The sequence below is a fragment of the Pagrus pagrus genome (assembly GCF_965226575.1).
Source record: "Pagrus pagrus genome assembly, chromosome: 13".
In the NCBI taxonomy this organism is placed as follows: Eukaryota; Metazoa; Chordata; class Actinopteri; order Spariformes; family Sparidae; genus Pagrus; species Pagrus pagrus.
This window is the reverse complement of record NC_140197.1, coordinates 30,161,146-30,183,335: the sequence shown is the minus strand read 5'-3', so window position 1 is coordinate 30,183,335 and position 22,190 is coordinate 30,161,146. Positions and strand designations below refer to the sequence as shown.

At 40.3% G+C, this 22,190-nt stretch overlaps 3 protein-coding genes across 3 annotated transcripts in view; 2 read left to right on the top strand and 1 right to left on the bottom strand.

The window, feature by feature from the left end:
- The first annotated feature begins 582 nt into the window (after positions 1-582).
- On the top strand, positions 583-5,648 carry rnf25 (ring finger protein 25). Its single transcript, XM_084372208.1, has 10 exons — positions 583-675; positions 939-1,010; positions 2,411-2,507; positions 2,666-2,733; positions 2,838-2,907; positions 3,030-3,101; positions 3,280-3,426; positions 3,503-3,592; positions 3,666-3,803; positions 4,724-5,648. The coding sequence occupies exons 1-10, from the start codon at positions 659-661 to the stop codon at positions 5,405-5,407; spliced, it is 1,455 nt and encodes a 484-aa protein (XP_084228334.1). The 5' UTR covers positions 583-658; the 3' UTR covers positions 5,408-5,648.
- A 1,098-nt stretch (positions 5,649-6,746) lies between these two features.
- On the top strand, positions 6,747-11,571 carry kat8 (K(lysine) acetyltransferase 8). Its single transcript, XM_084370827.1, has 11 exons — positions 6,747-7,147; positions 7,684-7,758; positions 7,948-8,126; positions 8,226-8,279; positions 8,406-8,570; positions 8,923-9,012; positions 9,178-9,318; positions 9,509-9,602; positions 9,793-9,943; positions 10,055-10,209; positions 11,357-11,571. The coding sequence occupies exons 1-11, from the start codon at positions 6,829-6,831 to the stop codon at positions 11,419-11,421; spliced, it is 1,488 nt and encodes a 495-aa protein (XP_084226953.1). The 5' UTR covers positions 6,747-6,828; the 3' UTR covers positions 11,422-11,571.
- Positions 11,572-18,327: 6,756 nt separating this feature from the next.
- LOC311267888 (xylosyltransferase 1-like) overlaps positions 18,328-22,190 on the bottom strand; it is a 32,985-nt gene continuing 29,122 nt past the window's right edge. The window contains exons 10-11 of the mRNA XM_084371146.1: positions 21,203-21,539; positions 18,328-18,930 (exon numbers count right to left, since the gene is read on the bottom strand). Of these exons, the coding sequence (XP_084227272.1) occupies positions 18,608-18,930; positions 21,203-21,539 (660 nt within the window). The 3' untranslated portion in view covers positions 18,328-18,607. The remainder of the gene's footprint in view (positions 18,931-21,202; positions 21,540-22,190) is intronic.

Below are 22,190 nucleotides of genomic sequence, written 5' to 3'. Positions count from 1 at the left end.
AGCCATCAAGCTGTTTTATGTTTTATTTATTTATTTAATCTTCATAATTATTTTATTTAATTTAAAAAAGTGTTACCATATTAATTTTTTTTTAAAATCTAATTTTATATCCTTTTTAATCTGCATCATCATGTGGAGTACATGTGTGTATATTTGAATGTTTTTCAATAAAGCTAAGTGAAAGTTAAAATTAATTTAATTTAATTTAATTTAATTAATTAAATGAATTTAAGAAAAAAAAAAATGCGGATTAAGGCCATTTTTCAAAATTCATAAAGTTAAAACATCCATTTAAAAACGCTTTTAAAGCAGAGGCGCAGTAACGCTCTGTGGCCACCAGAGGGCGATGAACACTCATGATTCTTAACTAACGATAACCGTCAAGTCAACATAATAGCATGCATTCACTTCCGCTAGTGGCATTCAAAATAAAAGAGTGATATAAACGGTCTTAAAATATAACAATTATAAATGGGTATACAACATTGATACATCATTTGATTACAGGAATAGGGGTAATTAGACGTAACAAGGTTCAATTGTTGATTTTCAGCGTGTTGAATCGAGCTAGCGACACTTCTCTCCCTGACGCTTTTGTTTTGAAAGCACCGTGCCTGCATGAGTTCAGCAGCTGACGGCGGCGGACAGAAACATCATCATGGCAGCGGAGTGCGAGTGAGTTTGTTGACAGCTTTTCCAAATTTCCTCCCGAAACCTCCAACACATCTCATGACAGCCAGATTATCTGGTGTACCGCTTATTAATTTAGCGATCGTCACGGTGTTCCGGGTAGAATCTGATGAAATGTAGCAGCTAGCGTTAATTAGCCACACAGGGAGGGAGCTAACACGCTAACGTTAGCTCGGTGTGTGTTACCCGGTTAGATAATAGCACGTTAAAGCAGATGTGTGTGTTGTAACATGTGTTGTTGTCCGCAGTGTGCTGTCTGAAATCGAGGTGCTGCAGTCGATCTATCTGGACGAGCTGCTGGTGGACAGGACGGAGGACGGGTGAGACAACAGTTAGCTCAAAGTATCATGACATCACTTTGCTTCATTAGCTTTGACTCAGACTTCTGATTATTCAGTGTTTGACTGCAGGACCGATGCGAGGAGACACAGCTGAGACAGGTCTGTAATAAAGACATTAAACCAGCGTTTGGACCTTTAAAGACGTTTATCTAACCCTGACAGCCTCATCAGCCCTCAGAGTAACCACAGCCAGTGTACTCAAGTATTATACTGAAGTACAATTTTGAGCTACTAGTACTTTATATTTTGTGCTAATCTTTAATACTCTACTGCAATTCAGAGGGAAATATTGCACCTTATAATCCGCCGCATTCAATTAATGTGCAGATTCAGATTAATACTGCAAAATATAATCAATACATAAATTAGGCTGTGTTATTATCGATCATCAAGATTGAGACTTTATTGATCATAAGGAGAATTCACAAGCTGCCATACAGATGAAGTACGCTACTCACAATGAGTTACAGATATTAGGAGCATGGATGTGCAATAAAAGCCAAATGAAATGTGTGGCATTATTTTTGGTGACTAAAAATATTCACAAAACACGAGATAAGAATTCAGATGTGTCGACAAATAAACGACTGAAACTAAAGTATTAAATTACACTAATAAAATATACAGTATTTTGAAATGGGACTGCAGCAAACGATTAGTTTCACGATTCATCAGTTAATCGTTTTGTTTAATTTCCCAGAATCCAAAGTGACGTCTTTTGTCCAACCGACAGTCTAAAACCCAAAAACTCTTCATTTACAAGAAAAGCAGAAAATCTTCACACTTAAGAAGCTGAAACCAGACGATGTTTGACATTTTCACCTTGAAAAATGACAGAAATGATTCATAAAACATTAGCAGTGGCAGAACGGCAGAAAATTCGAATCAGGTCACAGGAGTTGGTGTAACAGCATCTCAGGAGCTCTGCCGCTCTGCTCCGCTTCTCCACTGAAACTACCAGCTGTCAGATTAAATAAAATAATCCATGAGACCAAAACTGACACAAACAAAGGCTTTGTTATCTCATACAGGTCGTTATTAGATCATCCCTCACTGTGACAGTGGATATAATCAGGAAGAGACTTTAGACAATTCATCATAGACAACTCATAAGGTCATTTTATTGTGAAATAGTGTAACTTTTGAAATTGATCAGCAGGTGATCGTTATATTTCATTCAGATAATTTGGACAAATCTTTCCAATTTATTAAAGATCTTAAAACCTTTTCTGTCTTCTGCACGTGAGCATATGGACGTTAAATCGACATATTTTTAAATGGAGTTTGGCACAGAGTGTCGGCACAGAGCAGCTGTCGGGCTTTGTGATGCTGTTTTGTTGATATCTGATTACACATGACTTTACGTGTCGCGTCCTCAGGGGCTGGGAGGTGAGCCTGGTCCTGTACCCGTCCACGGCCGAGGACTCCGTCTCCCAGTTTGTCCGACTCACCCTGACTTTGACCCTCGATCAGCAGGTAATCTGTCCGTTATCTCCTCCTGCAGTATCTCAGTCTGGGTGCTGAGACACATTCACTGTTGGTTTTGATCTTTTCGTTCACAATGATAACAGTAATGTTCATCATCAGACTTGAACCTGAGTAACGTTTGACTCTCTGCTGTTTTGTCTGCTCAGTATCCCTCGTCTTCTCCAGCCATCTCCATTCATAACCCTCGGGGTCTCTCTGATGACAAGCTCAGCAGGTAACCGACTGAAGCTGTGGACTGATGAGACTCACTTAGTAACTACCTTCATTTTTATGTTTGTATATTAATTGTGTAATCCTATAATCTTGTGTTTCTCTTAGTGTCTTAAAGTGTCTTCAGCTGGAGGCTCAGTCCTGTCTGGGCTCACCGGTGTTGTACCAGCTCATCGAGGTCACTTTATGCACTGTTTTCTTTCAGTATGATATTTAAGAGTCAGTGGTTTCTGTGATATCTATTATCTATTGGATTAATACATTTAGATCAAAGATTTCTAACTGTTTTTCCTCCTCCAGAAAGCTAAAGAAATCCTGACTGAGAGCAATATTCCCCATGGAAACTGTGTCATCTGCCTCTATGGCTTCAAGGTACGCACTTCAACATCAGACCCCCAAGTTATTTTTCTCATCAGCTTTTTTTACTCCTCTTATCGTCAGCTGATGTCAGGCTCTCTGAAAGCTGACGATCACTGTTTATAGGATGTTGTTATATCGATGTGTGTTTACAGCTTGTTCTGCTGCGTCTGTGTTTTCTGTTGGTCTTCAGGAGGGAGAGACGTTCACTAAGACCAGCTGCTATCACTACTTCCACTGCCACTGCCTCGGCCGCTACGCCAGCCACTCTGAGAGCGAGCTCCGTCAGAGGGAGAAGGAGTTGGAGGAGGACAAGACCAGAGACTGGACAGACTATCAGGTCCGAAGAGTTCTGCTCGCAGAAGTTGTCTGACGTCTTTCTTTATCAGCTGTTTAATGACTGACTCCTCTCACAGGAGCTGACTGTGGTGTGTCCGGTGTGCAGAGAGCCTCTAACGTACGATGTCGATCAGCTTCTGTCCTCCCCCGCACCGCAGCTGCCCGAGGTAAAACCAGTTCAAGTTTAGATGTTTTCACTGGAAGAATTAAGAAATTAAATGGTTTGTGTTCGTCACTCAGCTGGACGAAGCGGCGATCGGTTCAAGTTTTCAGCAGAAGTGGTGTGAACTGCAGAAGCTTTTGGAAAGACAGAGGTCTAAAGGTGGGATCATCGACCCGGAGGCAGAGTCAAACCGTTTCCTCATCCACATCAACGAGGTAAGAAACGAATCAGACGCTACACGGCCGCGTTTAGGAAAGCTGCAGGCCGTACTGATGTCTGTGTGAGTAAGTGAAGATGTCACAGAGCGTCGGTCCAACTAAAGTTTAGGTCATTTATGTTTCTTTCTTGTAACCTGACACAGATTCAGTCTGGAGCGTTAACATTCGTGACTCCGGGGTCATGTATTAGTTTCTTATCTTTCTTATTCAATATCTATCCGATACAACCTGGACATTTTAGTTACTTTCTAAGATTTGTTACAGGAAAAATTATATGAAATTGCCAAAAGATATGAAATATTCTTGGTCACTTCTTAGGTAGAAAAACAAGTGTAGAGAGAAAAAATTCAATTAAATCAAACCTACACCCTTTTCCTCTTACCTGTAGTGCTTTTTATCCATCTAGATTGTTTTGGTGTGACTTGCAGAGTTTTGGAGATGACTGCCTTCTTTTGAATGTTATGGGACTCAGCTTGTAGTGGTCAAAGTGCCAAAGATGTCTGAGGACAGCTGACGAGCATCGAGGGCCGACACTCACGGCCAGAAGATCTCTGAGACCAAAGTTTTGAGCAGTATTGTTGCTGCAAATAATAAGTGACTGCATATAGTTGAAATCAAAGAGGGGCCTTTCCTGAGTTCTGTGTGAAACAAACATCTTGACCATCAGAGTAAACAGAAAAAAACAAATCCTGTTTGTCCACAAAATATTCTGTTGCTTTGCATTGAGCTGCAGTTTAACCATAAAGACTTCAAGCTGCTTGACATGAAGGCAAACTCAGTTATTTTGGGAAATCTGTTCTTTGCTGTCAAACTGTGAATCAGATCAGAGGATGGATTTCCAGCACAGAGCGTCCTGAGACATCGTTAGCTTCTATATAATGTTGAACATTTACAGTGATGCATGTCACCTCCCACAGGCTCCATCTGTTGCTGAAAATGGAAACCTGGATGTGGATGTCTCCTCTGGTCCCCCGCTTCCCTCAGTCTCTAACGTTTCCTCTGATGAACCCGGTGTCAGAGCGGACCGGTTTGCTCCTGGACTGACTCACTGCAGAGGCGGGCAGGGCCAGAGGCGTCAGAACCAGGTGAGAGGGCAGAGGAGAGGAGGCCGATCCAGACCACAACACAGGAGAGCCGCCCCCATCACAGAGCATCTGGACAAACTGTCTCTGTCCTCAGACTGCACTGAAGGACCAATCAAAGCCAAAGCTCAGGGTAACCGTGGCCATCAGATGCAAGTTAATGCAGAAGTGTGTGAGTCTCAGACAGGCAGGGACGTCTGCGCAGAGCAACAGGACACCACGGTGTCTCCAGACGATCAGCCGGTGTGCCAGGCGGCCTCAGAAACTGAATGCCCAGAAGGTGCTGCAGACTCTGCAGGCGGCCGTGTCCACCATGGAAGAAGAAGGGGTCCTCACCGACCTGTCCACCACACCGGGGCACCTGGTCCTGCACACTACCACTGGGATGGGCGGGGTTCAAGAAGCAGGGGAGGGCCCAATAACCTGTACAGCAGAGGAGGGGGGCACCGCAGGGGGCACAGCAGGGGCTTCCAGCACAAGGTGGTGGAGAGGGAGAGGGGGAGAGAGGAGGTGCTATGACAAAGGGCGACAGGAGGGCCAATGAACAAATGTGTGTGTGCCTCCATCATCAGTTTGCATAGATTAAAGCCCTGCACCAGAAACGACCTTCACTGTAGTTTCCTTCACTCCTCTACATCGCCGTTCTCCTGGTCTCCGGTTTGCATCATGCACACTAAAATCAGATACAGATGGTTGTTGCTTTGTGTTGTGGTGCAATATGACTCGAAAGAACTACAAATTAAAAAATCTTTGGATGTCAGTGTGTCTGTATTTCCTGTTAGTTTGTATTAAGGTTCTGTTCAGTTTCACTGACTGTTGCAGCTTTAATATGTCTCCTTTGAATTATGTGTTGAAGTTTGGAAATATTGAGAATGATGCTGAAATTTTGGTTCACCAGACAGAAAACTGAGGCCTGAGTGGCCCTGTGGGACAACGTTTATTCCTCTAATCCACTGGATTTAACAAAGATGAAATGTTCTTTTCACTACATTACATTTACCTGACCTCTTTAATTACTTGTGACTTTGCAGATTAACGTTTAATAAAAACCTTTAATGAGATTATACAATAGATTGCATTGTTATACCGTAATTTAAACCACCCAACGGTAAATAAAATGGCTCCATCATGGTGATCTACAAAAATGCCAAAATGTGTTGACTAATAATCAGGTTGTACAATATAGGGCCAGAAGAGGCTTAATTTGCCAAACCTCAGTTTGGTTCTGGTTCTGATAAGAATCATTGTGTCCTGAGTACTGTAAGGCTGGGACACTAAAATGGTGGTTTTCTATCAATATTGTAACTAACTTTTGGGCCCTAGACACTCGGGGGTCCTGAAGACTACACATTTATGGTCTGGTGTTGTAATTTGATAAAATACATGTTGTTTAATACTGAATGTCCTACCTGAATCACAATCTAAACAGTCTTGGAGAGCGATGTAGAGTTTTAATAAACGGTGTAAAAGCAGATGCAAATAGTTTTTATTCTTTAATAATTCAGTTAACATTGTGTCTACGTGAGCTCATATTCCTAAATTTGTGTTCAGTCAAGAACTGATAATAATAAAACTAATAATAATAATAATAATAATAAAACATTTCTAACCAACACAACGCGCAGAAAGAAGCCACAGCTAATTTTTCTCATCTTAAACCCTAAAAGATGAAGCCAGTATGAAATGGAAACATGATCTACTACCGTTTATATTGAAAGTTGAAATGTAATCAAAATAGTGCAAAGACTATCTAGCAAAGACTCATGGGAGTTGTAGTTTTCGAACGTTGCAACCCAGGAGGAAGAGAGGCGGGGCCAAGGAGGGCGGAGCCTGCGTCCTCCCGGCGCCATCTTGGCAGTTTTTTGTCGGAAGACCAGCCCCTGTGAATTATCTGCGCAGGGTCGCAGAGGCGTGTTGTTGTTTTCAAACCGGCCGAGGTTATGACTGGCGGGAGCGATTTCCACAAAGGCTACAATAACAACAAGGACTCTGAACCTAGAATGGACGTAGACATGGATTCAAGTCATATGGAAAGTGAGCGCGGTGATTTGGACAGTAGTATCCCGGCTGCGTGCTCCTCTAACGGCAGTGGCGGGGAAGAGGACGAGGCGGAGGCCGTTGGCCGTTTGAGAGAAGCCGGGGGCTCAAGTAGTCAGCACATGCCGGACGGAGGTGGAGTATTTTGCGGCGGCAGGGAACAGGAGGTGTCGGTCGAAATTGGAGAGACGTATTTATGTCAGCGAGCCGACAAGTCATGGCGTGAGTGTTGATTCGGTTCTGCTTATTCCAACACCACTTCACTTAATGCTAGCAGGTTGATGTTAGTTGGTCGAGAGAAATTCACACCAAACTCCATCAAATATTATTAGTTTTTTGTTATATTTAGTGTCTTGAATCGTGGCGCTAAGACGTAAGTCAACGGTTAGGTAATCACGAATGCTCATTGGGGCTTTCTAGAAAATTCGGCATGGATAGTGAAACCATAACACTGCAAACAACAGGCGAACCAGCTGTAAAAGTTGACATCACCTAGTAAAAAACACAGTATGGTGCATTATGTGATTGCCGAATTGTATAATGGCTCAACATACACCACGCCACGTTTTCTCAGGCGAAATAACAGTAAGTGTTTTTACTAGAAAGACAAAGATGTATCCGAGGTGTAGAAGTCTGAATGGAGTTTGGCGAGACGTCCCATTAAGATATAGCCTGCAGGTGTAGGACATAAATACCTGGCTAACACCGCTTTGTTGGACAAAGCTCTCATTAACTGATGGATCTTGCTCTCTTTCCAGACACAGCAGAGGTTATCCAGTCCCGGCTGAATGAACAGGAGGGCAGAGAGGAGTTCTACGTTCACTATGTAGGATGTGAGTATATGACACATAATCAAACCTTTACATTTACATAATTGCAGTTGTCTCGTTTCTTCTCAATTGTCCCTGCTCCACTGTCACTTTGCTTCCTTTTTTATCTGGTCTTAATTTGGCCACCTGCTCTCCATCTTCTCATCTACTGCTTTACTACATGATCTTCATCTGTTTTTCTTTGGCTTGCAGTCAACAGGCGCCTTGATGAGTGGGTAGGAAAGGCCCGTCTGGCACTTACCAAGACAGTGAAGGATGCGGTGAGGAAGAGCACGGAGATCGGAGGTGTTGGTGATTTGGGTGAACAGCCTGAAAGGAAGATCACTCGCAACCAGAAGCGCAAGCATGATGAGATCAACCACGTACAGAAGGTAAAGGCATTGTGTGTTACCTACTGATTTCGTGCTGTTTCTGGTGACACTCTTATGTATTGAATGGTCGATATTTATCCGATGGGTTTTCCTTTGCAGACATACGCAGAGATGGACCCAACTACAGCCGCCCTGGAGAAAGAGCATGAGGCGGTAAGCTGGCTCTGTTCTCTAAATTGTTTGGCTGAACCGGCTTTTGTAATAACAGTTTAACATTTTTAATGTTTTGCCATCACTGTGCAGTAAAAACAATTTCCCTCATTCTGCTGCCTCCTCCAGATAACCAAAGTGAAATATGTGGATAAGATTCAGATAGGAAACTTTGAGATCGATGCCTGGTATTTCTCGCCATTTCCTGAGGACTATGGCAAGCAACCCAAGCTGTGGATCTGCGAGTACTGCCTTAAATACATGAAGTACGAGAAGACCTTCAGACATCACTTGGTCAGTGCAGTTTTCACTTCAGTTTAGGATGTAGGGAGATTTTTGTGCCTCTCATAGAATCATCTTTCTTAAATTGGAAATGTTGAGTTTTTTGCAATCAGATTTTTTTTTGTCATTGTTTGAATCTAAGAATGGAAGCATGACTTTTCTTTTGTCTTTTCTCATGCCAGACTATCAGACTCGCCTGTTTTCTTTTACATTTTTGAAGAAAACTGTCTTTTCTCTCTGACTCACGTGTAACATTGAAGCATTTTTTCCAGCCGTGAAACCAGAGTCCTATAAAGTTTTGTACCAAGGTGAACAATCGACAGCGATTAATGTTCATTTGACCTTTTGGCTTTTGTCTCCTCAGTCTCACTGTCAGTGGAAGCAGCCTCCAGGCAAAGAAATCTACAGAAGAAGCAACATATCCGTGTATGAAGTGGATGGGCGGGACCACAAGGTGAGTACACCTGGAAAGTGTTAAAGACTATGGATTCATCTGCGTCTGACATCGGTCTCCCACTCGGTGTTTCTCTTCAAAAAAGAAAGCAAATCAGTTTTCACTGAAAGAGACTTTTTGTGATGATGTTGATCGTTGTGATTCATTGTTGGTCTCTGTTTGCAGATCTACTGTCAGAATCTTTGTCTACTAGCGAAACTATTTCTTGACCACAAGACACTTTATTTTGATGTGGAGCCTTTTATCTTCTACATCCTCACCGAAGTCAACAAACAGGGAGCCCACATCGTCGGCTACTTCTCCAAAGTAAGGCCTGTTTCTGATGTTTTTGAGTAAAGTCGACTATAAAATATTTTACTCTTGTCCATCTTGGACTCACTGATGTTAGATCCAAATCATCACACTTACACAACATTTGTGAATCACACAGCAGGTGGAGAGAATCTGGAAACAACAACTAACAACTTTTTGTCTTAACTTTGGTTTTGTTTTTCAGGAAAAAGAGTCTCCGGATGGGAATAATGTGGCGTGTATTCTCACACTGCCACCGTACCAACGCAGAGGCTACGGAAAGTTCCTCATAGCTTTCAGTAAGTGAGACACCATGACAGGAGCTATAATGTGTTTGTATCGGTGCTACAGCTGATGATTACTTTCTAAAACTGATGCCATCAAATGTTTGTCAAGTCAGTTTTTTGCTTAGTCGATGATCAGTTGCAAATCAAGTCCTTAATTAATTATCACGTGTAATAACATTTATTTTTGTTGCCGTGTGTGCAGGTTATGAGCTGTCCAAGCTAGAGAGTGCAGTCGGGTCTCCAGAGAAGCCTCTGTCTGATCTGGGGAAGCTGAGCTACAGAAGTTACTGGTCCTGGGTTCTTCTGGAGATCCTGAGGGACTTCAGAGGAACGCTGTCCATCAAAGATCTCAGGTAGATACACAAACACACTACAAGAGAAATCATCAGATGCCCAGCCATCTTATCTTTTTTACCAAGATTCCCATGCTCACACATGACCCTCCTCCCTCTTTTTACCTCCAGCCAGATGACCAGCATCACGCAGAGTGACATCATCAGCACGCTGCAGTCGCTCAATATGGTGAAATACTGGAAAGGTCAGCACGTTATATGTGTGACGCCGAAACTGGTGGAGGAGCACCTGAAGAGCGCCCAGTACAAGAAACCACCAATCACAGGTAAGTCTAGACATTTTATTATACACAAACTGTCATTCATTACATGAAGAATTTAACTGTTTTAGGAGGTTGAATCCGGAAACATCGACTTATTTATAGCGTGAACAATTATTGCAGTGAGATTGGGTTAGTGCCATTAAAAAACTATATTATTTGGAGAAGATAATAATACAGATATTAATTGAAAAGCAGAATATTCCTCTCTTGAAGCCCTAATCATACCATGTTTCACAGATTCATGACGCCCACACTCACTTCCACACAGGAGCTTTTTGGGTCACTATTGTTAGCACAGGATGGATGTTTTTGTAGCAGAACGCTGCATCCACACAATATCAGCAGAACGAGAAGAACAGGAAAACCTCCCATTATTCAAACTTCTGAGTGTTCACACTTTATTCCAAAATGTTCACACCCTCTCCACTCCAAGCTTTGCAGTCACACCATTTAATTATCCCATTTTAGCTTCTTTCACTCTGTTATTGTGATATTTGTAGCAGTTTGTTAACAAGTGAAAGCAGATACCATCAAACTATATGTATGTCCTTTTTAAATAAGTTCAATTGATTGTTTTAGTCTTCATTTTCTAATTGTATCTATAGTTCAGCAGTGGCTTCTTTGCAGCTGCAAATATTATGTAGTTCTACGAAATAAGTGTCATCACTGGCAGAAATTACAATATCTTGGAATCTAAATTATGACGAGGCGGCTGACAAACTATTTTTCCATCAGTTGCTCGTGAATACGGTCTGAATAAAATGCCGTGAACGCATCAAAAGCAACACAGACATGATGGAGTGAACTCAGGGTTCACTCTTTTTTTAAACAGTTTCAATCTCAGACTTGTAAAAATGTTCCTGTAGCTCGAGGAACTAACAATTATTGTTTTATAAAATGTCAGAAGATGGTTTAAAAAAAGCCTATCAGTGTTTCCAGGAGCCAGAGATGACATCTTTAAATGTCTTGTTTTTTACTGTCATATCATTTTTTACTGTCATAGAGGAGAGAAACCAGAAAATATTCACATTTAAAAAAGCTGGAATCGGTGTATTTTGACTCGTCTCCTAGCAACAAGGCTACATGATGGCGTCCTGAAAAACTCCTGTTTGTCTTCTGTCACTCACGGTTTGTCTCGTCTCTTTCACAGTGGACACGATGTGTTTGAAGTGGGCGCCCCCAAAAAACAAACAAGCGAAGTTATCCAAGAAGTGAGCGGAGGAGCCGGTGATGTCACATCTGTCCATCAGTCAGTCTATCACCTGCCAGGCTCCACTTCCCTCCGCTCTGATGAAAACTCCATGTACATAGCTGTTCGTAGCATCTGTCAGTATTTTCTTAAAATAAATATTTTAAAAAATCCTACACATGTTGTCTGTTTTCTTCTTGGTTTACTTCTATCAACTATTAAAGGTCGCAAAGTTTTTCTTTTTAATGTTTTTTAGGCTACAGAATAATTAAAATCTTATATTTGTATGTAAAAAGCTTTTCATAGACAATATTTACACCAACAAGAAGAGTTTTGACTGTTATTTAATTTACGGTTAAACGAGTTTAAATCGATAAATACTTTATATAATAATGAAGCCATATATATTGATTTTTTTAATGTCTTTTTGTCTTTTTGTATAGTATTGTATAGTACTAAAATTTGGTAAAATAAATGTTTACATGTGTTTACATGTATGTATGTATATACTGTATACTGTGGGTTAACTGATCATAAGATCCAACATTAGGATTCTTCAGATCATCGCAATCTTTTTATTTTATTTTTATCAGTTTGCTGAAAATATTGATTTAGTTTCTCTGTTTATTTTTTATTGTTTGTTTTTCCCGTCCTATAAACTTAACACATCTGATGTTTTTTAATTGAACTGAATTTATCCAATGTGTGTGAACATTAAACAACAATAATACCAAATAATAACAAAAAAGTTGATTTGAAAATGTGCACATTTTTGCTATGATGCAGCATGAAATCTGCGAAGTAACTAGTAACTACGTGTAATAGTAAAAAGTACAGTATTTGCCTCCAACATGCAGTGGAGTGAAAGTATAAAGTAGCAGAGAATGGAAATAATAAAGTACTTCAGAAGTACAGTACTTAACTAAATGTACTTCGTTACAGTCGTCGTGAAGGCTGCATTCCATTCAGCTGCTTGTGTTGCAGGGCTCTGGTGCTGAGCGTGCTGAGCTGACTCATTAAGCTAAATGGAACGGAGCCATTTTGAAAACACCTGATTCTGCTCCTGTATTCATCACTAGTCTAAATGTTTGCTGAGAGGAAGGTGCACCACAGAGAAACCTCGTGTGGTTCAAGTTTTCTCCACAGAAATTCAAGGCAATTTATTCCACATGAAGAAAAAGTGACATTTATTCTGAGCTGGTGAAAAACATGCTGCAGGATACCAGGCAGCCATGTTGGAGTTCAGAACCAGGTGGGTCTCAGTGTTTTTCAGCAAAGTAAATAATATTTTATTTTAAATCAAGTCACCATTTATCCGAAATATAAATTGCATTATGATTTTAAGTTCCCAAGCAAAGTAAATGTAACTGCCAGCCAGCAAAACTCATTTTAAACTCAGTGCATCGAGTCCACGTTGTGATGTAACTATAATGATAAACACAAGGGGGCAGCAGCGCTCTGACTCTGAATACTGATGATATAAACTCAGTGATACTTCGAGAACATCAGATTTCTCTTTACTGAGATTATCTTTGAACGACCTGCATCAGTTTGATACAGTGATGTTCAATAACACATTTATATGTTACAATATTTTTCATAGGAGATTTAATTTTAAGGATAAACTTTATCCCCTAAATAGAGAAAAACAAACACCTGTCCTTCACAGTAGAGAAGTGGACAGTGGATTTTGAGTTTATTATTATACAGTTTATTTATGAGAGTAAAAACACACAGAAATGATATCAGCTGTTTATCAGTTTTGTTTATTTCTGATTTCTTTGGCAGTGATCCATAAAACTGATGAGCTGAAGCAGGATATTTCACAGAGTTGCATTAAGAACCAAAAGTCAAACGTTTTTTTTGTTTTTTATCAGATTGCTGATAGTTTTGATAGATTAGTTTTTCTGTTTATTGTGTTGTTGGTTTCTATTTGATATTTTTATTGTGTTTTTTCTTTCTTTCCTGTTTCTGGCTGTCGTATAAGCCTCCTGACACATCTGTTATTTTTAATTTATCCTTAAAATTAAAAAAATTAAAATGTGTAACTTTGGCTCTGATACAACATGTAATCTGCAAAGTAACTAGTAACTAAGTGGAGTAAAAAGTACAATAGCTTCCCCCAAAATGTATAAAGTAGCAGAAAATAGAAATACTCAATGACTCAAGACATTTCGGCACAAATTGACGACATGATACTGATGTGTCATTCAGTGAAACGCTGGTTGCACTGCTGCACACATTTTAGGTACAACTCACAACACACTTTGACTCAAATAGACTTGATAACTTGATATTTGAGGTCGCTGTCACATGCTGGCTGACAGCAGCAACTATGCTGCCACACAAATAATAATTAGCTGTGTCCTTTTAGCCGCGCGCCATCGATCAGCTGTATTGATGATTCCATCACCGCTGGCTGTGGGTGCTCTTCACCGCAGATATGAAGCGTTTGTGAAAGTTCAATAAATTAGATTTTTGGATCTTTTCAGTTCTAATAAGGCAGGAAAGACCCGAGTCGAGATTTAATAAAGCATTAGCACTTCCAGGCTGCTGATGATCTATATCTGATATATTATTATTGTTACCAAATGCCTGAAAAGATAAAAAACAACAATCTGTTCGTGCGTCTTTCAGGTGCATTTGTTGGACAGTTTCCAGAGGCACTAATCCACATTTGGTGCTCTAGTGAGTATTTGTGTTCTCAGATCCTTTACTTAAGTAAAAGTGACAAAACCAGCGTGTGAGAGTACACAAATACATGAGGGTAAAATAAATCACACAGGCACAATGTAAAGGGAAATTCTGTTTTTATTTTCAAAAGTTGTACTTCAAAACCACTAAGGTCGTTTATAAGGCATTCACAACAATTCTCTCTTTTTTGGTTTTTGGACATTTGAGACAGTTTTAGATGCTTTCAGAGAGGATTTCCTACAACAGGAGTACAGCTAAGGCACAGCACGACTCCCAGAGAGAGAGAACAACAAACAAAACAAAACAAACGGCCAAAAAGACAGAAATGGCACCGGGAAAACAAACAAAACAAAAAATAGGTTGGACATGAAAGAAACCGGGCAGGCAACAATAAAAAGTATGAAAAGAACAAACCTCTCAGCTGGGATTTTCCTCCAGAATCTGAAGACTATCATCAACATCTAAACATTTTCACACCATCAAAATCTCTTAAAAATGGTCACATGACTTCTGTGGTACCGTCACATCACAGCGTCCAAAGAATCGGACCTCTCTATGTCATTAACTTAAAAACTGTACATCATCTGAGTTTTTACAAAATACTGATTTACATGGACTCATGGTCATATGAAAAATACTTATCGGACATGAAATGGCTCGTAATCTTCAAATCAACATTTAGCACGAACAGAAAATAAAAAAACTGGATTTGTCGTCTTTTTAAAAATATTTTCCTAAAGATTTTAAATGTTCAGGACTTCCTCTGAGACTGAAATGACCTCAGACATATAAAAAATAAAAATGACTATAATTATGGATCAAATTACGACAGCTCCGGGCGACCGCAGCTGCAACAATCGATGTTTAAACTTTATGACAAAGAATTTCTTTAATTTTGACTTTTTGGCTCAATTTTAACTTTATCCCATAATTTCGACATTGAATCACATCAATTCATAATTTTTACTGCATAATTATTCCTTTTTTTTTCCATCAACTTTTTTTTTTTGTAAACTGGTGGAAGTGGGAGTGGCCATTATATTTATTACAGCAGCAAAGGAGGAAGTCAGGTGAAGTTGCATAAAGCGACAGGTCAGCACAGGAATAATCCTTAAAGCCTAATCCTGAATCTAAATGCAGTTATATTCATGCTCCCTGCATGTTTTGGTCCTGTGCACTGTTATTAGTTAAACCCCACGAGACCATAAGTTGCCATCTGTGCTGATCCACAACCCAAACATCTGGTAACATCTGCCCCACGCCTCCATCATCCCAAACAATACATTATATATAATAGTTACAATCTTTTCACAAATAAATATGATGTGCAGTTCATGTTTTTACTTTAAGTGCTGACAGTTCATCTTGAGCTTCACCCTCATGGTTAAAACGCCACCAGTCTCCAGTTTTGGTCCCAATATCATCATCATGTGGTAACAATACACTCGCTTTTATTTAAATATTATTTTCTAGTAATGAACAATAACTGCAGATGGACTGCACCACCATTAGGACTTGTTAATTTAAGATTACCTCGCACAATTTGGATTTTAAATTTAATTTTACAAAGATGTAGAAATAAATCCATATTCTTGAATATGGTGTCAATGTCCAACATCTGTGTTAGCTGAAGTTACTTAAAAAGTAATGGTTCAACATTGAGAAGTACGCCGATTTGCTTTCTTGCTGAGAGTTAATTAACAGGATCTACACTCCTCTTATGTCTCTATGGTTAGCTTAGCATAAAGACTGGAAGCGGCTTATCTGGCTCTTATTAATGTTTTTATCCAGTTTAATCAATATGTATGAATTTTAGTAAAGAAACAACAACTAATTTTCAACAAACTATGAGGAAAAGAGTTTTGATTTTGGGTTAAAGTTAAGTTTGAGTTCCCAGTCAGGCCGACTAGCTGCACAGCTAACTAGCTAACGGCAGATACAGTTGGCTGTTAGTCTGGAGATATGCGGCCTCCTGTCTGTTGGAAGTCAAGAGGCAGCCAATTTTTACTGTACAGTGAAGACTTGTATCAATCTGTCCCCAACCTTCAGTTGTTTAGCAGAACGCTGCGACGCTGCTTTTGCTGTGAAGCTCCAGAAATGTTTTGTGGACTATGAAACTTCACCTGACTTTCCATCAGCATGGGGGGAGGAAATAATGACTTTGATGATGTTCAGTTTTTGATTGAACTGCTCCTTCAAACATCAGTTTAAAGTCAGTAGCTGTACTGTAGCACTGTGGTCAGATCAAACTCGTAGCTGTGAAGTAGTTTCAAATGGGCGAGGATGCTGCTGAGAGCCCCCAAAACTGACCAACATTTACCATCAGTCCTGACAAACACTTGAAGGCCTTTTAGAAACAAAGGCAGACGTTTTTGTCAAAAAACAAAAGTCACCCACTGCACCAAATATCAGCATATCAGATATTAGTCACTGACTAAAAAAAGAAAAATGTTTCTATAAACTTCTGAATAAATAACTCGCGTACGTCGCAGTTGTACGCTTTGACACAGTCACATCAGATAAAAAATGTGTAAAATAAAATGAAAGCAGAGGAGGTGAATCTCTTCTGAGTTCCAGCATAGCGGACATCTCACACTTCAAGTCTCAGGCGTCTGAAGGATTCAGACATGGCACGGAAAGAAAACAAAGATCAGAATACAGAGCTGTCAGTGTCAGGAGGGAAATCATCTTTTATAATAAAAGTAATGTCGGTGGTGGAAAGTAACTGAGTACCTTTACTCGAGTACAAATCTAAAAGTACTTGTTCGACAAATATTGCACTTTTTACCTCTGACAGCTAAAGTTAGTTTGTAGATTCACATAAAATACAGTAGCACTTTAAAATATGATGGATTTTTAAAGATAACAATCCGCCAGTAAATGAAGTAAAACTTTGCTCCACTTCAACCAACTATACATGAAACTATCCAATAATAACTCAATATTATAATATGTAAAATATTACACACCGAAAAGTGTAATTCTACAAAATGAGTACTTTACTTTTGCTTGCTAATATTTCTGTTCTTTAACATTTCGGTGGTTTTTTTGTGGTGTCGGGGCTGCAACTAACAGTTAATTTTATTTCAGATTAATTAATAAGTTGCTTGATCTTTCAAGGTCAGAAAATTGTGAAAAATGTTGATTAGTGTTCTCCAAAGCCTGTGATTACGTCCCCAAATGTCTAGTTTCATCCACAACCCAAAGATATTCAGTTTACTGTCAGAGGAGGAAAGAAACCAGAACATATTCACATTTAACAAGCTGACATCACAGAATTCAGACTTGAAAACATTAATTGAGCATCAAAATAGTTGACAATAGCTGAATATTTTAATAGTTCACGAGTGATCAATTAATCTTTGCAGTGCTAGTTGTATTACTACTTAAGTAAAGGATCTTCGTGCGTACTCCACCACTGTTTGTCAGTGTTTTCTGATCTAGTGACATTAGTAGTCGTAACATCCAGTAGACTGAACGAACACCAGAAATGCGCTCAGACTGAATGTGACGTAAATTTTTACTAACTTAATTTGTGGAATCTAAATTAAAGGAATTAAATAAATATATTTTGTGCAAAAATTAGTTTTTTGAGGAACAGTTGATCAGAATTTCCCCCTTGACATGCAGCTGGCTCTGTATGAGAACGTCAATGGTTGCTCATGAGTTTTTTGAGGCTCATTATCTCTGGATCACTGCTGAAGAATCAAAACTATTAGTGCTTGGTATACTCTCAAGAAATAAAAAATTGCATTGTGGTGATAATGACTTTATCTATTGGCTTCTGTGTTCAAGTTTTATGTTGTTCCTCCCTTCAGCCAATGAAGCGTCAGAGAAACAAACAAAAGTAGGCCGAAACACAATCCTAACCTCGATTTATCATAAGATAAAGAGATAGTTAATAAAAGAGTGAAAACAAATCTTTTCCAAGTAACTAAATATTTTGCAGGATATTTTTAATCGGTGTTCATTTTCTATGTCAACGCAGATGTGCATTAAAAGATTTTGGGATCATTGGAGACCTTGAATTTAAAAATTGGGATATTTGTCTGAAATAAAATAAAAATATTTGTCTTTCGAGTCCAAACTGCTCTTTGATCACAAAGTTTTTTGCAATAATGAGCCTAAAATCGAGCAACCATGTCCGTTTGAACCATCTGAACATGGTAAAGAACACTTGTATACTTAAACTCAGGGGAAAACTCACAACAAGAGGTATAGATTTCTTCTCACACACACAAACACACACACACACACACACACACACACACCTCTGTAGTCTGAAAAACGGTGAGAGCAGCAGACTGAATGAGGACCGAGCGTTTGAGTCCGTTTCTCGTCTTCCTGTCGCTGCCTATAAAGTTCGATCCGTTCGATCCATTCGTCTCCTTTCACTCTGACGTTGCACAAATTAAAATAAATAAATATCAGACAAACAGGACATCAGCCCGTTGTCTTCCTTCATTTACTCCTCTCCTTTATCTCCATCCACTCGTCCTCCCTCAGTCCGGCCGTCTGCTACCTGATCCGCCCGTCCTCTCTGGGCGGGGTCAGTTCAGACTTGGGGTCAGGGCTGGCTGAGCTCCACACGGTGAGACCGCAGCGCTGCATGACGGGACAGGCGCTCGGTCCCATCGAGCAGACGTCTGCGGCTGACCAGTGGCCCTCCAGCAGCCGGTCCAGCCAGCGACGCAGCGGTGCGCCCGTCAGGCCGGCGTTGGCCTCCGCCTCCTCCACCGCGCCCAGGCTCACCGGCAGCCGCAGCACCGGGTTCAGGCCGTGGAAACTCTGCTCCATGTAGGAGTTTCTGGCCGGGCCGCCGTGCAGCCGCAGGGCGTCCTCTGGAAGATGGGTGGGAGAGAAGAAAGGAGAATTTAAGATCAGATCTAAAAGCCAGAGAAGACAGATTTGGAAAGCCACCTTTAGACAAAATTCATGTTAAGCATCCAGTTAGCTATCCTCATTTGTGACCTCGGCACGTACGTTACAGACTTCTCAACACAAACGTTATTTTCTTAGCTTGCACTCTGGCAAAGATAACAAATACCTTCTTCAATGGTATTTTCATGACCTCACAAGAGTTAACCGTCTGCCCAGCATGAGAACATCTTTGCCCCAGGCGAAACCAAAGTTTCAATCCAATATTTCCACAGACTGTGCCCACTGCACAGCGAGGAGGGGGCAGCAGGGCCATGTTTGTGGTGCAGTCTGAGGAAATACCGGACTGAAACATTAAAGACGTTCTCAGCTGACAGGCTGACAGACATCTCATACTGTTGAAGATGCAAACAGCTGCAGGATAATGGATTAAAAAACATAACATTTGTAGTTCCTTTCTTGAAAATTTGTAATATGCAAGAATTTTGGTTTAAAACATTCACAAAAATTAACTGATTATCAACAAAATGTGATTATGTATTGTGTTGCAGTAATGTCAACTGATGTTAACATGCTAGCCCCAGCCTGTTCTGCCTCATAATACAACTCCAAGCTTCCAGATCTCTCTGGATTACTAGCTGCGTGGCTAACTGAGCTAACTAGCTAACAGCAGCTACAGTTTACAGCAATTAGCGGCTGCCCACCATTTGTTTGGAGTGACTTCTGACAGGTAATTCTTACATATCGCGCCTTTTAAGATTACTCATTTGTGGAGTAACACAGTGCAGAGGCCACACAGGATAAACACAGAAGGTCTTTTAACAGAAACTGTTGTAAAAATATTTCCAGAATACTAGATGGAGGAGCAAAATGAAACCTTGTGGATCAAAAGCAAACACCTATTGTATTTTTGTAGTCCACCAAAACATTAAAATTCAGTCATTATCTACTCAGGAGTTAGATCCCACGTTCCCTTAATTGACCAACTTCCTGTGCAAAGTGACTCTGGATGCTGTGCTCAGATTATATAAATCAAAAAAAAGAAAATACTTAATAATTAGGGACTCTGATCTCGATGAAAAAATATATGCCATATGTCATAATGCAGAAAAAGGTGCATGTGATACTTAATAATTATTACATTCTCAGTATGTTCAGTAAATGTCAGTGCACTGGGGTCATTTGACAATACATGTATTATTAAACTTAAATATCCTGCCCGTTTTACATCTTTGTCACAAATATTTGATAACCACTTATGAGGGCTCATTATAAAAAAGTATTCAGGTTCTTCCAAATATCAGCAATGATTCTGTTAAACGACCTTCTGGGTTGTTCAAAGAGGTGAACGAGTTGTATTTTAACATACAGGCCCAGTCAGAGGCATGGATACAACAACAAACACACTCCCTTCACATCACGTCACATGCCATCTTCACTTTATGAGTCTGGCCAATAAAACCTCACTGTCTATTAATGAACCAGGCTTTACTTAGAGGTCTGCAGATCCCCTGTACGTACGTGCACACACACACACACACACACACACACACAGGCCTGTGGAGGTCAAACAAATCAAACGGTAACCCAGAGGAGGCTAATTCAGATAGAGGTGACCCTGTGTGTGTGTGTGAGTGAGTGACTGGATACTGACACTATAAATATGTGTGCATGGTGTTGACAGCTGTGGCAGCAGGCCTGTGTGTGTGTGTGTGTGTGTGTGTGTGTGTGTGTGTGTAATTTAAGTATTGGATCTGCCATTGACACAGAAACTACAGTAACTAAAGCTCTTGAATATCATTTCAACAGGTGTTTCCATGAGTCTCTAAAGCTTCATAGTGAATTATGTGATATTTTACCAAGTCTTTGCCCAAAACTGCAGTAACATGGAAGCAGTACTTTACACGTGTCACTACACAAACAATGTTTAGAGTATATCAGACCTAGTCAGATAAGTGATCCTGATGTCTTTAATGGTGTCTGGTCTGATGTGTATCCACTTAAATGTTGATTTAAAGATGTATTTTGTGCAATGAAATGACTACTTATTTTTCAATAAGGTACAGAGACAGGTAGGTAGAGTGACAGAGAGGTAGGTGGAGAGGTGGGGTACAGCAGCCACAGCAGCAAAAACAGATCATATCTCAACTGAAATATTAAATGCTCAGCTTAATTTTTTTCTGTACCTTACCCTTATGTGTTTGTAGACGTGGTGTCAGTGTTGGTATCGCTCACCTTGCTGTAGAGGCTGTTGTCGGTGGAAGTCCAGCGGAGCCACGATGAAGCTGGTCTGACCCAGCGGGTTCCAGTGGTGCAGCACCTTCAGCGTCCACACGCCGGGCCTCAGCGGCAGGGTGAGTGGCGGCCGGTAGTGGGTGACCTCAGCGGACGCGTCCACCAGGATGTCGTAAGTGGCGGCGATGACGTTGGTGGGGTCGACCCACACTACAGTGGCCGTCAGGTTACTCTGGCCTCGGCTCCAGCGCTGCACGGCCACCGGCTCGTCCTCGGGCCCCACGAGAGCCCCCCAGTTCCTGAAGAGACGCTCCTTCGGATCCCAGTCTGACCCAACCTGAAAGAACAGGAATGATTTTAAGGTTTTACTGAAGTTACATTTTTACTTCAGACTGGCTCCAGTAACAAATAACAGTCCTGGTCAGAACTGTACCTCGTTATGACTTCATTTGAATCCCTTCTGAAAACTTTCATCTCTACACTCAGTCTCCAGTCTTTCTGTGCCACTTCTTTGTATGATCATTATCATTTCTGTCATTTTATCACATTGGCATGTGTCTTTTTCTTCAATGGATTTTTGTTTGATTTTCTGTGAAGGATGTCGTGACTGTACAAATAAAGATCATCATCACAATAACCATGACTCAAACCTTGCACCAATTTAATATGCAGACAATTATCAGTATAGCAGCAATTTATTTTCTCAATGTGGGACAATTTCACTTTTTAAATGCTGCTGATTATGTGCCATTTTAAGGCCTCATTCAACAGTTAACAGCTTTAATAGACATTAATAATAAAGCCTTTTTATAAGCTTGATTTAATGGTTGTTTTAGCCCAAAATGTTGTAGTTGTGAAACTTCTCCCCATTCTGAGATATGTGGTTTTTCGTTTAGATTTTTTTAATATTTCATGCCTATGGTCTTGTCTGAAAAAACATTTTCATAGAATAATCAGGTTTCTGGTTATTACAGGCCTTGGTAGAACA

Coding starts and splice junctions, on each gene's coding strand:
- rnf25 (XM_084372208.1), top strand. Junction 2,508..2,665: donor CTTTGACCCTCGATCAGCAG/GTAATCTGTCCG, acceptor TTGTCTGCTCAG/TATCCCTCGTCTTCTCCAGC. Junction 3,102..3,279: donor TCTGCCTCTATGGCTTCAAG/GTACGCACTTCA, acceptor GTTGGTCTTCAG/GAGGGAGAGACGTTCACTAA.
- kat8 (XM_084370827.1), top strand. CDS start 6,829: ATGACTGGCGGGAGCGATTTCCACAAAGGCTACAATAACAACAAGGAC. Junction 9,603..9,792: donor AAAGTTCCTCATAGCTTTCA/GTAAGTGAGACA, acceptor CCGTGTGTGCAG/GTTATGAGCTGTCCAAGCTA. Junction 9,944..10,054: donor CTGTCCATCAAAGATCTCAG/GTAGATACACAA, acceptor TTTTACCTCCAG/CCAGATGACCAGCATCACGC.